The sequence below is a fragment of the Dromiciops gliroides genome, chromosome 4 (genome assembly GCF_019393635.1).
Source record: "Dromiciops gliroides isolate mDroGli1 chromosome 4, mDroGli1.pri, whole genome shotgun sequence".
Taxonomy (NCBI): domain Eukaryota; kingdom Metazoa; phylum Chordata; class Mammalia; order Microbiotheria; family Microbiotheriidae; genus Dromiciops; species Dromiciops gliroides.
Window position 1 is genome coordinate 359,154,119 of NC_057864.1, and position 13,339 is coordinate 359,167,457.

Consider the following 13,339-nt stretch of genomic DNA (forward strand, 5'->3'; position numbering starts at 1 on the left):
GTTCTGTTAACTATTTGAAAGAATTGACCTTATTCTAGTAGCAGAAAAATGAAAGTAGTCATCCCATGACTATCAAAAGCAGTAGTCATAGAGGCCCTGCTCTGTTACAAGTTTTGTGTCCTTGGGCAAAGGGGACTTCATCTCTCCAAACCTCTTTTTCCCATCTATTGTATTGGGATGAACTTATCTATATTAACCAAATGACATCATTCTTTTTAGGAAAGTGCTTTGTAATACTTTTAAAACAGTATATAAATTTGAACTCCTGTTAATTATAAAGTTCAGGTTCAGAGGAGGTGTATAGTGGATAGAAAGCTAGTCTCCAAGGGCAAAAAGATCCGAGTTCAAGTCTTACCTCTAATATATCCTGACTTTATGACCCTAATAAATTCACTTAATCTCTCATTAACTCCACACAACTTTCTGAAATTACAAACTGCCCAGAAGATGCCCATCTGTATTAGCAGAAGTTCCTTATTGGAAACTCTCTACACCAGTGAAATTATAGGTTGGATTTTTTTAATAGTTCAGGATAGCATGCTTTAGTACTTTAAAAAACCCAAACCTTGCAATTTCATGATAATATGAATGTTGTGATCCTGCCATGCCTTAGTAGGTAGTCTTCTTGAATTTCTGTGTTCAGAATATATCACCATCTTCTGGTAAGCCTTCTGGAGATGGGCATTTCTGTACCTGGCTAGGCAAGTCACAAGATGAGAGATACAGACTGTAACTGGACTTGTACTTAACACTACAATAGGCCCTTCCAGTGCTTTGCCTCCTTCGGAAAAGGCCATATCCATATCATTATGAGGCAACAGAGTAAGCCTTTGGTAGAGGCAGTATTCTCAGTTTGATAAAGAATTCATTAGCAAATTTTCTCTTTTTCACAAATAATAGGCTTAACAATTTTTAAATTTTATTTTTTGACTTACATAAAAGGAGAATCTAGTTCTCTTTACATATTTATTTCAGCTGAAAGTGACCTAAATAAAAATAGTATTTAACATGAAAATAATTTATTTGGATTTATTTGAAGAAATAAAATTAATTGAAATATTTGGCCATAGAAATTTATTTTTAATGTTTTTGAAGTATTACTTTGTTACATATTTGACTAAAGTAAGAAATCATCATAGCAGAATTTATCAAATGAAGATACTTGGTATAAAGTCAACTATCCATATGGTCTAAGAAAATGAATGGTATGGAATATGAAATATCATTCTACCTTCCCTAAAGCCACATCCTTGTAAAGTGGGCATAGGCTTTAATAACTTTTGTGTGGATTCTTTAATCCTCTTACAAATTAGAAGGAATTTTGATGACTGTTGAATATTTTATTTTATTATTAATTTTTTTTTAGTGAGGCAATTGGGGTTAAGTGACTTGCCCAGGGTCACACAGTTAGTAAGTGTTAAGTGTCTGAGGCTGAATTTGAACTCAGGTACTCCTGACTCCCGGGCCGGTGCTCTATCCACTGCGCCACCTAGCTGCCCCTGTTGAATATATAGTTTACAAATCACAAAAAAAATGAACTTCATGGTACAAAATATATCTTTTTCTAACATATGTTGGGGTTTTTTTTTTCAGGTTTATTTGTATTTCCCATCTATTGCCTTTGTAAAAAGCAAAGGAAAAGATCACGGACAGGTATGCCCTGGTGAAAAGCAACCTTTTTTCATCTGCACTGATCTGAGCCCTACTGAGGGTTAAACAAAATGGTGCAATGAAGAACATAGACATCCATATCCAAGTCGCCATCCTGAAAACTGAGAGGGACTTCTTGCCATCTCCTCTCCTCTTGGTTCACTGCTGCAGGCCAGAATGCCTCCTTGCTATGGTGCACTCCAAAAAATGGTAGCCTACCCCTTTTCCCCTTTCTGATTGCTGCTTTAAAAAAAAAAAATTAAGGAGTTGCTCTCCAGATTACTTTCATAGACTTCTGTATTTCAACTATAACCCTTCCTATTGTTCCTACTGCAGTTTATCTGTTTAGGATTTTTATAAGAAACAGCTGAAAGCAGTTTAAATTGTCTGTGTGTCCTGAACACTGAACCTCATCTTTTGGGACATTCTCTGAATAGCTCACATTCTATGTCTATCATTAAGCAAAGTCAGATTTCAGAAGACAGAGGCTCTTCATATCCACCTATTTCTACCTATGGACCAAGCAGTGTAATTCAGCCATTTGGCAGGAGTTGCAGTTGCCAAAAATATCAGTGCCTAAAAGGGAACTAATAAAAACAAATTAATGAGAAGAAGCATGTGGCTAGTGAAACCCTTGTGTAGATGTGTAAGTAAATATGTATTAGAGTTGGCCCTAATAAGCCTGTAGTTGTCTAGTTACATGATACTACATTCTTCTTCCATATTTTCATAGGGCTGTTTCAGATTGGGTTTAGGTCCTTTGCTGGCTTAAGACACACAAAAAGCAATGTGGAAGCTATCCAAGAAATCTCTTACTATGAATTAAAATAAAGACAGACAATGTTATTTAGTAAAAATCAAATTTTGTGGACCAACAGAATTAATATAATGGTCTCAGAAGCTGAGTCCTGGAAAAATGCTCCTTATTTTCCTTCTGATGAATCCTTTAATGTGCATAGAACAATATGAATTTCCATGAAAATGCATGAGAATTTCATTAATCAATCCAAAGAATAGATTTTATTTGAAATGAAAACCACTTAAATCTAAAAATCCTTTATGGAATCATAAAGGTCATAAAGAATTGTACCTAAGGTTAAAGTTCTCTATTATTTCCTTTCCGTTAACTTTTTTTATTTTGGACTTTTCACAAAAACAAACTTTGTTTTCAGATGTAAGTCTCATGCCTGCTGTTCAAAGTTTTGTTCCTCTGTTAGTGATATTTTTATGGAACAGGTTCCCTAAAAAATAAGGTTCCTGTGATCATGGTTATGTACTTTTAAAAACAAACAAAACCCCTAATCTGCTGCTAGAGAAGAAAATGGAGAAAATAAATGAAGGAAAATGTTTCTGGAAGTTTTTCAGATCCCCAGTTTCTTCAAAAATAAGGAGACAAGTAGATTGATATTTGTCAACCCTTGTTTTAATAATGAAAGTTCACAAGCAGAGTGAACAAAGTGGAGCCCAGTTGCCTCCACAACTTTAAAACCTAGTTGTATGCCATGGGTATAACATTTCACTGATTGGCATCCATTCCTTTTGTGAAAGACTTGATATCTGTACACATAAATGCTCTTTGTGGGACTCCAGATAACGGGAAAAGTGTCATTTTTGGTTTAACTGACATATATATGTGGTAGTAGAGTTTACTAGTGTCAGTCTTGAAACAGTTTGCTTTCATTCTTTCTCATGTAATGCAGTGCACAGGAATAAGAGAACACCTGGAGTAATCTTCCATTTCATGGTAAAGATAGGCAATCCCATAATGATTCTGGAAAAACATCTTTTGAAAGAGTAACTACATACAACAAAAGTTTGGACTATTGTTTCAAATAGTACCAAGCTTGAAGGGTTTCCAGAGAAAACCCATGTATTTATATGTCTTAAACTTGTTGTATCTTTGCAATGCATATTTTCCTGACTTGGGTCTTTGTTTTTATAATTTATGTATATAAACATTTGCCCTCAATCTCATATGTGTGCATATGTGAATGTGCATATGTATGTTATACATATATATGTTTATGTAAAATCTTTTTATGGTTGCATATAAATTGTATGCACACATATATTGACTAGGTGAGTAGTATATGTCTGGTCCTAGATAATCTATTTTCTTAGGTCCATTATATCTGTTGTCTATGGCTTACTCAGGGATTTATATTCCTTCTTTTAAATAACTTATCTTTCGGGAGGGGGGGTATTTTTATATTATTTAGAAAACTTTCCAACTTCTGAATGATAGAGTTGGTGTCTGATATGAAGTCAGTAAAGGCTTTTAGAAAGTACTTTGAATTGTTTCTGCATTTGGTTGCACAGGATTTCCATTATTCTGTTTTATTGATTTTTTTTAAATTAACTTATACATTTGCCACAACAGATCGTTGGTAAACCCACCCTTTTCCTTCAAGTAGCTCAAAGTAATAATTTCTGAAGCTCTGGTGGTAATATAATGAAGATCTTAAGAAAAGAGAATGGGATGAAAATAATTTTTTAATTTAGTGCCATCATTGCGGGTAAAACCCTATGTGTAACTTGTGTGTGAATTTTAATTTGTAAAAAGATCCACTGTTAGAAAAATTTTAGTAGCATGTTTACAAAATACCTTTTGTAGTTTTTTAGTGTAATCAAGTAGAGGAAAATAATTTGGCTTTTGTAATTAGTTGTAGCATTTTATTTCATATTTAAAGGCATTTGCAAAAATATTAAATGATCATTTTAAGTTCTACATAGCATGTGCTTTTCTATCATTTTCCTCTGAAGAAACTGAAAAGACAGTGTAGAAGTTTATAGTTGTGTTTTTGTTTTAAGGACAGGGTTCTTATTTTCCATCTACATTTCATCTACTCATCTACATCAAACCAAATACCATGCCAAAATAAGGAGTTAGAAGAGAATTTTCATCTTTTCCACTCAAAACAAAATATATGTTTGGATGCCAATAATTAGACAAGAGAAGAGTATCATTGTTAGGTTGTCTCATTGCTTTAATATATTGGAATAATAAAAATTTAGAAATAATTACTCTGTAGAATTATTTGAGAATAGTTTTCACATTTTTTCATCATACTACCACTTTCACATTTACTGCCCCAATGTGTTATTCATTCATACAGTAATTAAAGGTCTTTTAAAATGTTAGCAGATAAATAATACTTGATTTTGTTGTTGCCATGAAAAGTCACACTAATTCAAGAAGTATCGAGGTGGAGTACGGAATACTTCATCCTTGGAAGGTCTCAGGATATGTTGATTTTCTTTCTAGTACATCAAGTGATGATGTAACATTTATTTTACCCCCAAACCCATTGAGGTTTCTTGTGATTAAGGTTAAGAAGGGAAAATCTGTATATTTTGATGTCTTGGCATAGGCATCCTTTATTTCCTGTGGCTTAGATTTCCTGATAAGGAGGTATTGTATCCTGACACTTCAACAGAGAGGATACAATCCAAGATACCAAGGCTTACAACCTTCTATCTGATTATATTCTTCTTTCTGAGGTATCAAGATTCAGTGGTTCCTGTGAAACTATATCTACATACATCTCCCAGCCCTTCCTTCTTGAATGGGTGTGGTTTTATTGCTCCCCTAAATCCCTCACTTTGCAAATCCTTGACTTACTTCCCCCCAACCTTGTATCTTTCTGTTCCTTCTGGTTACTCCCTGCTTTCCTTCATTCTTGACCTCCATTCCATAGATACACATCTCTAACTGATGAAACAATGAAAAAAAATTATTTCTGACATTATTCACAGGAAAACAGTAATCTTTTCTCACCTTCTCTGCATGTGAGGAGAGCTAGAGCACTCCTGTCAAACTGATAAAATGACTTGCATATTGCATAGAATGTTTTAAATTTTATTAATTTTATTGCTGCTTGTTATATTTGTATTTATATTTTAAGTGGTTAATGAGACATGGATAACACTGTATTTAAAATGTTTTCTTTGTTACTGAATTCCATAAGAACTTTCATACCAAAAGCCATAGTAATATTTTAGATTCCTAAACAAGATGAATATATGCCTTAAAATCAAATTGTCATATTGTAACCTGTGTTTGGCCCTATAGTGCTTCAGAGAGTGAGAGGTGATTCCATTTTTGTCACTGAATTCTATACCCTTTGGAGTGAATTTATTTTATTTTGCCAACTTTGTTATTTTTCTTAAGACTATAACGTTAACTTAACGTTAACAAATGCACTTTAAAGTCCTCCATGCCATTTGAATAATTAGATTATGAACTTGGGATTTACGAAGCTATGCAAAACTGTATTTTTTAAAATACATTTTCATCAGCCATTCAGGATACATATTTTGTTTACTTAAGAGCATGTAAAAGAGTTTGCAAATGTTTTACTCTTCATTTTTACTTTCAAACAGAATTTAAAGCAGTAAAACAGATGAAATAGACATACCAGTGAAGGTCTATATCACCTGAAGAAAGTTTTAGGATGAAAATGTTGAAATATTAAGCTTATAGAAAACTTAATTCTGTCAGTTTGCATTAGACGTTCCAAAACAGCATGATTTTTAATCTATGAATTAATATGCCTGGCACATAATGGATAGTTGGAGCATTTATTTGAAAACCATAGGTGACCTTTATAACATCATTGTAAGAGAGCTGTGCAACAGGGCCCTTACAATTAACAGAAAAGTTATAGCCACCAATAGCCAATTCAAGTGGATTGAATGTTCAATTATGCTTATTCCTTACAGATTCTTATTACTATTTACAGTAAGTTCACAGTCCTTTCAGAGTACAAAAACCTATAGTCCCTATTGGGGGGGGGGTGCGGTAAGTGATTTGCCCAGGGTCACACAGCTAGCGTCAAGTGTCTGAGACTGGATTTGAACTCAGATCCTCCTGAATCCAGGGCTAGGGCTTTATCCACTGTGCCACCTAGATGCCCCACCTATTATGTCTCAAAATAGGAGGAAGCAAAAGGAAGGATACCTGAGGGAAGCAAAGAGGTTGGGAAACCATATCTTTCCCCAAGTTGATTGCATATTAGAGATAGTATACACATTGATAGGAATACATTGCTGTATAATTTGAAGCAGACTGTTCTGACTTTTTGGCTATTTAATGATCTGAGATAATATTTTTTGATGCAACCTATGAATTTCAAATTTGAATTTTTAAAATGTAAAAACTGGAAAATAAAAGACTGTTCATTGTTCCCCTTAATATTGGCATTAGAAACAAAGACTAATGTACATGTTACAATTTGACTGTCCTATTAAGCTTCTCTTTATGTGGTTGTCATGATTCTGTGGACTTAATTTTATTCCTGGTCCATCCAAGTGAATATCATTTTATCTATGGCCATGTTATAATGGGGTTTTGAGAAGCATGGCACAATGACTAGTTTTACGTCCTGCCTCTGACACATACTGACCCTAAACAACGTCACCAGTCTCATAGTAGTACTGCAGGGAACTCTTTAAAGACTTTAAAACACTGACAAACACTACACAATGATTTATTGTTTTATTGATTAAGAAAGTGATGGAAGAGTCGGGGCAGCTAGGTGGCACAGTGGATAGAGCACTGGCCCTGGATTCAGAAGGACCTGAGTTCAAATCTGGCCTCAGACACTTGACACTTACTAGCTGTGTGACTCTGGGCAAGTCACTTAACCCTCATTGAAGTAAAGTTTAAATCAGAATACTATTTGCCTTAATCAATCAGTGAAAAGAAATGTTGCCAATTATAGAACAGAAGATTATTTCTATGACAACTGAGCTTCCTTTTGAACTAGTGGTCATCATGTTCTTCTAAGGACCATACTTAAAATGTAATAAACATAGAGAGCATAAGGGAAGAGTATTACATTTGGTCTTCCAAGGAATATTCTCCTGAGGCACGATTATTTTGGATAGCTTAGCAGTAAAATCTATGCATGCAAGGCAAGTAAGTATGAATGAAAAAGGAAAAAAGATGTCTCTTCTCTTTGTACCACTGATCCTGTCCCATTTATTTTCTAATCATGTGTCACTTTTTTCTTTAACATCAAATGACTTTCCTCCTCCAACTGTGTGGGGCAATTTCAGCACATCACAGTTTTTCTCAGAAATCTCTACTTATTCTAATCCTTTGGGGGTAGTTGCTGCCCCTTCCTATTCTGTTCAAATGTGGGAAGAATTTTTTCTTATCTTTATAAGTGTTGCTAAATCTAAAAAAATTAAATTCATATTCAAAAATTGCTTTGTGATTGAGTTCTAACTGTACTGGAAATAAGCACAATATATAACTAGGTCTTATTTTACTTGGAAAGAAAAACAGTATTAAGAGTGAATTGAAGAATTTCCTTTCTTATTGGTGCAAATGACAATATTCAGAAATGTTTCTAGGAACAAATGAACTAAATTGATTTTAAAGAAGGAGCCCGATCAAAAAACATGAAAATATAGTCTATGACCTATCTATAATCCCTTCTATACAATGGGAATGGCCAGTGACCACACAAAATTCTCTTTCTTTTCCTCTGTCTTTACTTGGGGTCTCCCTTCCCCCAAACAAAGAGGAGAAGCTCTGAAATTACATTCTGTTCTGTAATGAGCCAGGAAAGAAAGAAACCGTGGTCAAGAGCAATAGATAGAGCCACCTGCTTCACTTTCTACTGATACTATCTCCAAGGCATGAAAAAGAAAAAGAATTTAGGGACAGGGAGCCAACCAGTACTAAAAATTGGCTTTGAGGTCTAGGCTGCATATTTATTTGTCCTTACAGGAAACCCTGGACCCTTACTCCCCAAATAATTGAAGGCTTTATTCCTGTTTCTCAATCTCCAACTTGCTGGAGTTTCTGTTTCAAATTCGGAGAATCATCATTAGTGACTTGTTCTGCTATGGGAATCCTGCAAGGAAATGTTCTTTTATCCCAAATTCTGAGGGCATTTCCCCATAGAAACATTGTTCACATATGGTGGTAAGAATCTGTATTACTATTAGTACAACATTATATATTTCAGGCACATTATGGGTTAAACAGACTTCAACTGGCTGACCCAGGAACCTAATTACCATGTTTAAAGTTTCTATGGGAAAATAAGTGATGATTTCCAAACAAACAATTTATAAATGGACTTTTAGAAAACAAGCTATATTATAAAACTGGTGCTGCTATAACTCTTCTAAAATCAATTTACTTTCATTAATTTTATGGTATTTTAAAATCCAACATAATATAAGTTAATTGGCTATTTTTTGGCAGCTCCAAATTCTGTCATCTTCCATCTGAACTGATAACTAAGAAAGAGCATGATGTACTGGGGATCTAAACAAGACATCAAATGACTCTTGCTCCAGTCTCAGCCCCAACCTGTGTGTTATTAGGAAATTCCTTTGCCTCTCTGTTCCTCCATTTCTTCATCTGCAAAATGACGGTAATAATACTTTTCTAGCTGACTGCCCCAGAATTATCATGATGATTCATTATCTCATTTGATGTGAAAAACTGTATGATGCTTTTTAATCATAAAGGATGATCTTTAATAGAGAATTTGATAAACATGCAGTAGCCAAATGGAATTAAGTTACAGATAAGTTTTTTCATTGAAAGGATTCTACAGAATTTGGAGGGAGGGGGCATAATATAGACAGTATAGCATCAATTGTGCAACACCGAATGAAGGTTACCATGCGATTAAATAACCTCTATCAGATCATGTAGACAATAACCAATAGTATCCCTTCCCCAGTAGAAGTCAGTTTATCAGTTGCCTTGATTTCTTCTTTTATGTAAATATATGGATAAATGTTATCCTTAGACAAATGAGTGAAAAGGATGTTTATCATGTATCTGACTCTTAAAACAGCAAGCCTGAAGATGGATTGTGGTTTGGAAGGGGGTGGGGATTTATTTTGAGGGAGAGTTTGTTCAAGTTATGTGCTTATCAGTCAGGTAATGTCCTTATTTACCTAAAGTTTAGAACCAGGAAGTGCTAAAACAGTAACATTAAGCTGACCTGGATTTCCTTTTCACAACTGATGAGTTAGAAAAAAGCATACCAATTTACTGAACATTTCTACTGCATTCACCCCGTAGGCTAAGTGATGTATTGGTGCTAAGAGCCTTCCAACACCCTCCCCTTTTTTTTTTTTCCTGTTGGGGTGTTAGGAAGAAGATTTGACAAGAGGCTAAACTTGGTACACTCTCTTTAGTAGTTACTCAGGAATCTTAATTTTTTCCTATCACTTTCTTCTAGTCAACCTCTATTTGAGCTCCAAGATTTTTACTTGTGTCATTTCTAAGAGATACTCCTCTCCTGAAACAATTCTTATGTCTTCAGCCATAGTTTATTTTCCATATGCAGGGCAAGAAGCTAAGGAATGTGAAGATGGAGATGGAAGAGCCCCTTAGTATGTGTCTTCCCTGCAGACAGCATAAGAAAAAGTAGCCCTTTTCACACACACACACACACACATATGTACATACACATACACACACACACACACACACACCCCTAATACTTTAAAAAGAAAGTTATATTTGGCCACTCATCAGTCCCTTAATTTCTTTTGCCCATTTGACCATCTTAGTCCTATAGTGTAGTAGCTGAGAGTATAAAGTTCTGCCATGACAAACAGTAAGACATTACAGATATTACATATGGCATTAGAGCTAGCATTTTCTTAAGCAATACCAGTATTCTCTCTTTGATTCTCACAAGACTCATCTTCAACATTCTGCCACTGTTTCAAAAGATACCTGAAGATGTAAAACACTGGAGAGAAATCAGATAATATTCTTTTACATCACAAATACAAAGAACAGTAATATACTAAGAATTGTTAGTGAGTTATAATTATGTATTGGTGGGGAGATTAATAAGTAACTAAGAAACAAAATCATTGATAAATCTGAAAAAAATAAATTCTAACCACCTACCAAACTTATCCTTCCTCCTGCCCACCCTCACCCCTAATTTGAATTTCAAAATGTTTAGTCTATGTTTAAACAAAATGGATGATTAAGATAATGTCATAAATTAGAAGCATTGTGACACAGTGGATAGAGTGATAGACGAGATCCAGATAACAAAGCTTAAAATCCTACACCTGACACTTACCTTCTCAGTATTCCAGGTGTAGACACAGACAAGCTTCAGATAGACAACAAGTTCCCCATACTAATGAAATCACAAGTTTGGGCCAGAAAAACAGCAGGGAAGAGTGTAGATCATAAAAATATTAAATTCTGTTGAAAACGCACTGGATAAAATCGGTTTTAACCTGTCCGCATCTTAGTATTTTTCACATAAAGTAAACACATAAATGAATTTTGGCAATATAAATTATTGCTTCTAGTAAAATTGCTAATCCTAAGGAATAATTATTTCACCTCTTTCACAGACTTCTGAATATGGCCACTTTTACCACCACTTACTATCTATAATGAAAGTTATAACAGTAGAAAGCTCTTAAATAGCTTTTGGCTATTGGTCAACAGTTCCTGTAAAATATTTCATTAAGTTGAAAATAATTTATTGCCTAATATGTGTATCCTTTTGCAATCAGAATAATATGACAATTTGTGGTATTTTGGGTACAGTATCAGAATGTGCCTTGAATATTCTTCTTTGTTTATTCACAAAAGACAATTATCTTTGTGATTTTCATGCATTTTATTAGATGGCATCAGATTTTCAGTAATTCACTAAACTATAAAAAAACATACACCAGTTACAATTAAAATTCGAAAATCCAATCTATAAATGTCATTTGAAAATGTTTGAAAGAACAGTAGAAGAAAACTGCCTTTTGTTTTTATGAAAATGATGGAAAATAAGGAATTTACATTGCTATGGAGCTGGGTTTTGTCCAAAGCCATTTTTTACTCCTACATTATTATAATATTTCAAATTTTTAAAGTTGCACATTGTTCTAATGAAGAAAGTCAGGATATTAAGTAAGGTATGTATCATTATAGTTTGTGCAGTTTTTAATAAAAAGAAGAAATTGGTAATTCAATGCTTGGAAAATGGGTTTATACTCATTTTTCATTAACACTAAAGGCTCCCTTTAACCTTCAACTTTTGGTGCTTTGTATAACTAGATTTAACATCTTAAAATCCTTTATTGGTGCCTTATTTCATTAAGTTGGGCTTATTTCTGCTCTGAAAAGTCTCATGGAAATTCAGTAACTTTTGTCAGAATTGTGTTTGTTTCTCTCTTAAAAACTCAAAGGGAATTGCATATTTCATGTGATAAAGACATGATGTTTCAGTGAATATATCCAGTTTTATTATCAGAGAAATAACTGGATATTTTATCTAAATACTGGTACCCATTTTAAAGCAGATGACTGTGTTAGGGGGAAAAAGGTATGATATTGAATACCAGAAGTTTAAACTGGTACAATTGCAATTTCTCTCAAATCCACCAAGAATATAAAGCTTCAAAGTTGATTCTAAAATGTACTCATTATTTAAAGTACAGAACTTCCAAAGAAATCCATCTTCCCATCATCATTTGAGCAGTTAAAATCATTCTTAGTCTTTATCCACCATGTACCAATTATTTATGAGTAGGACAGAGTCACTTTATGACAAAACATTTTCAAAAATGTCACCTCTGCAACATTTCCAGAATAGATTTTTCTCTAGCTCATGTTTGGCAATATTTTACCCACAATGTACCTTTCAAACAAACTGTAGAATATTGGTGTAAGGTATTCACTTGATACTTTTTCTTAGTCTCTTGATCTGCATCTCACTGATTGGTCCATCCTGTTGGGTGATTCTGTCAGTACTATTTTGTTTTAGGTGACCCACACAAACTGCCCCTTCTCTTGTCTTTTCTGTAATCTGTATCATAGTCTGTCCTGTATCTGTCCTGATGAATGTATTATTAAAAGCTAAAATAAATCATGTCCTCAGAAAAGATATTGACAGGTTGTATATGCACTTGTACGAATTTTGCAAAGAAAAAAAATTCCTCCTGCCAACAACTGTCCTGCTGGCCAGGACCTTAAAATGAATAGGGTGTTGTTGTTTTTTTTACACTGTATTTTTAAAAGTCTTTTACCTACTATTCAGTTATGCATTTATGATTTCTGTATATTACATTTTAATAAATTCAACTTCATTTACTGCTGGCAGTTAGAATAATACATGTGTCAAATCATAGTGACAAATTCTAGGTGAAAGGATTCTCAAGTCCAAAGTCTTGGGGATATTTTACAAAATATCTTATGGACTCACAGCATTAGTCATCGAGTCTTTGGTTCTTTTTTCTTTTTTTAAGAACTGAATGGTAGCATTATTTTATCTAAGCCTATGAAAGACTACAAAGACACTATACTCTTATGAAAACTATTGTGGGAAAAGATATTTTGCTTGTTGTTATATGGATTATGCCATCTGGATTATAGTGGGGTTCTTATTAACATGCACAATCCACTGCAGTGCATCATGCAGTGTCATCTAGTAAAGTCTAATAAAGTTTGGAAGAAAAAGATAAACTATTGTCTTTGCTTTATTTATATGTTTGTGTTGATCATTTTTGCTTTTAAGGATGCTGAGTGATGGTGTCATGGAAAGAAGGCATAATGAGGAAATTAATTTTTTTTTTTTTTGGAGAGGTGGGAGTCTTTTGCTTTTGGCATATTCTGTACACCATTACATATAGCCACTGAGTCAGTTAATTCTGTTTAAATATTTTTTGTCACAAGAGAAAG

General features: G+C 33.9%; 1 protein-coding gene across 1 annotated transcript in view; it reads left to right on the plus strand.

Moving 5' to 3' along the window:
- The window catches only part of RNF217 (ring finger protein 217), a 132,672-nt gene extending 119,549 nt beyond the window's left edge, over positions 1-13,123 (plus strand). The window contains exon 6 of the mRNA XM_044005407.1: positions 1,594-13,123. Within this exon, the coding sequence (XP_043861342.1) occupies positions 1,594-1,667 (74 nt within the window). The 3' untranslated portion in view covers positions 1,668-13,123. The remainder of the gene's footprint in view (positions 1-1,593) is intronic.
- Positions 13,124-13,339: the final 216 nt, after the last annotated feature.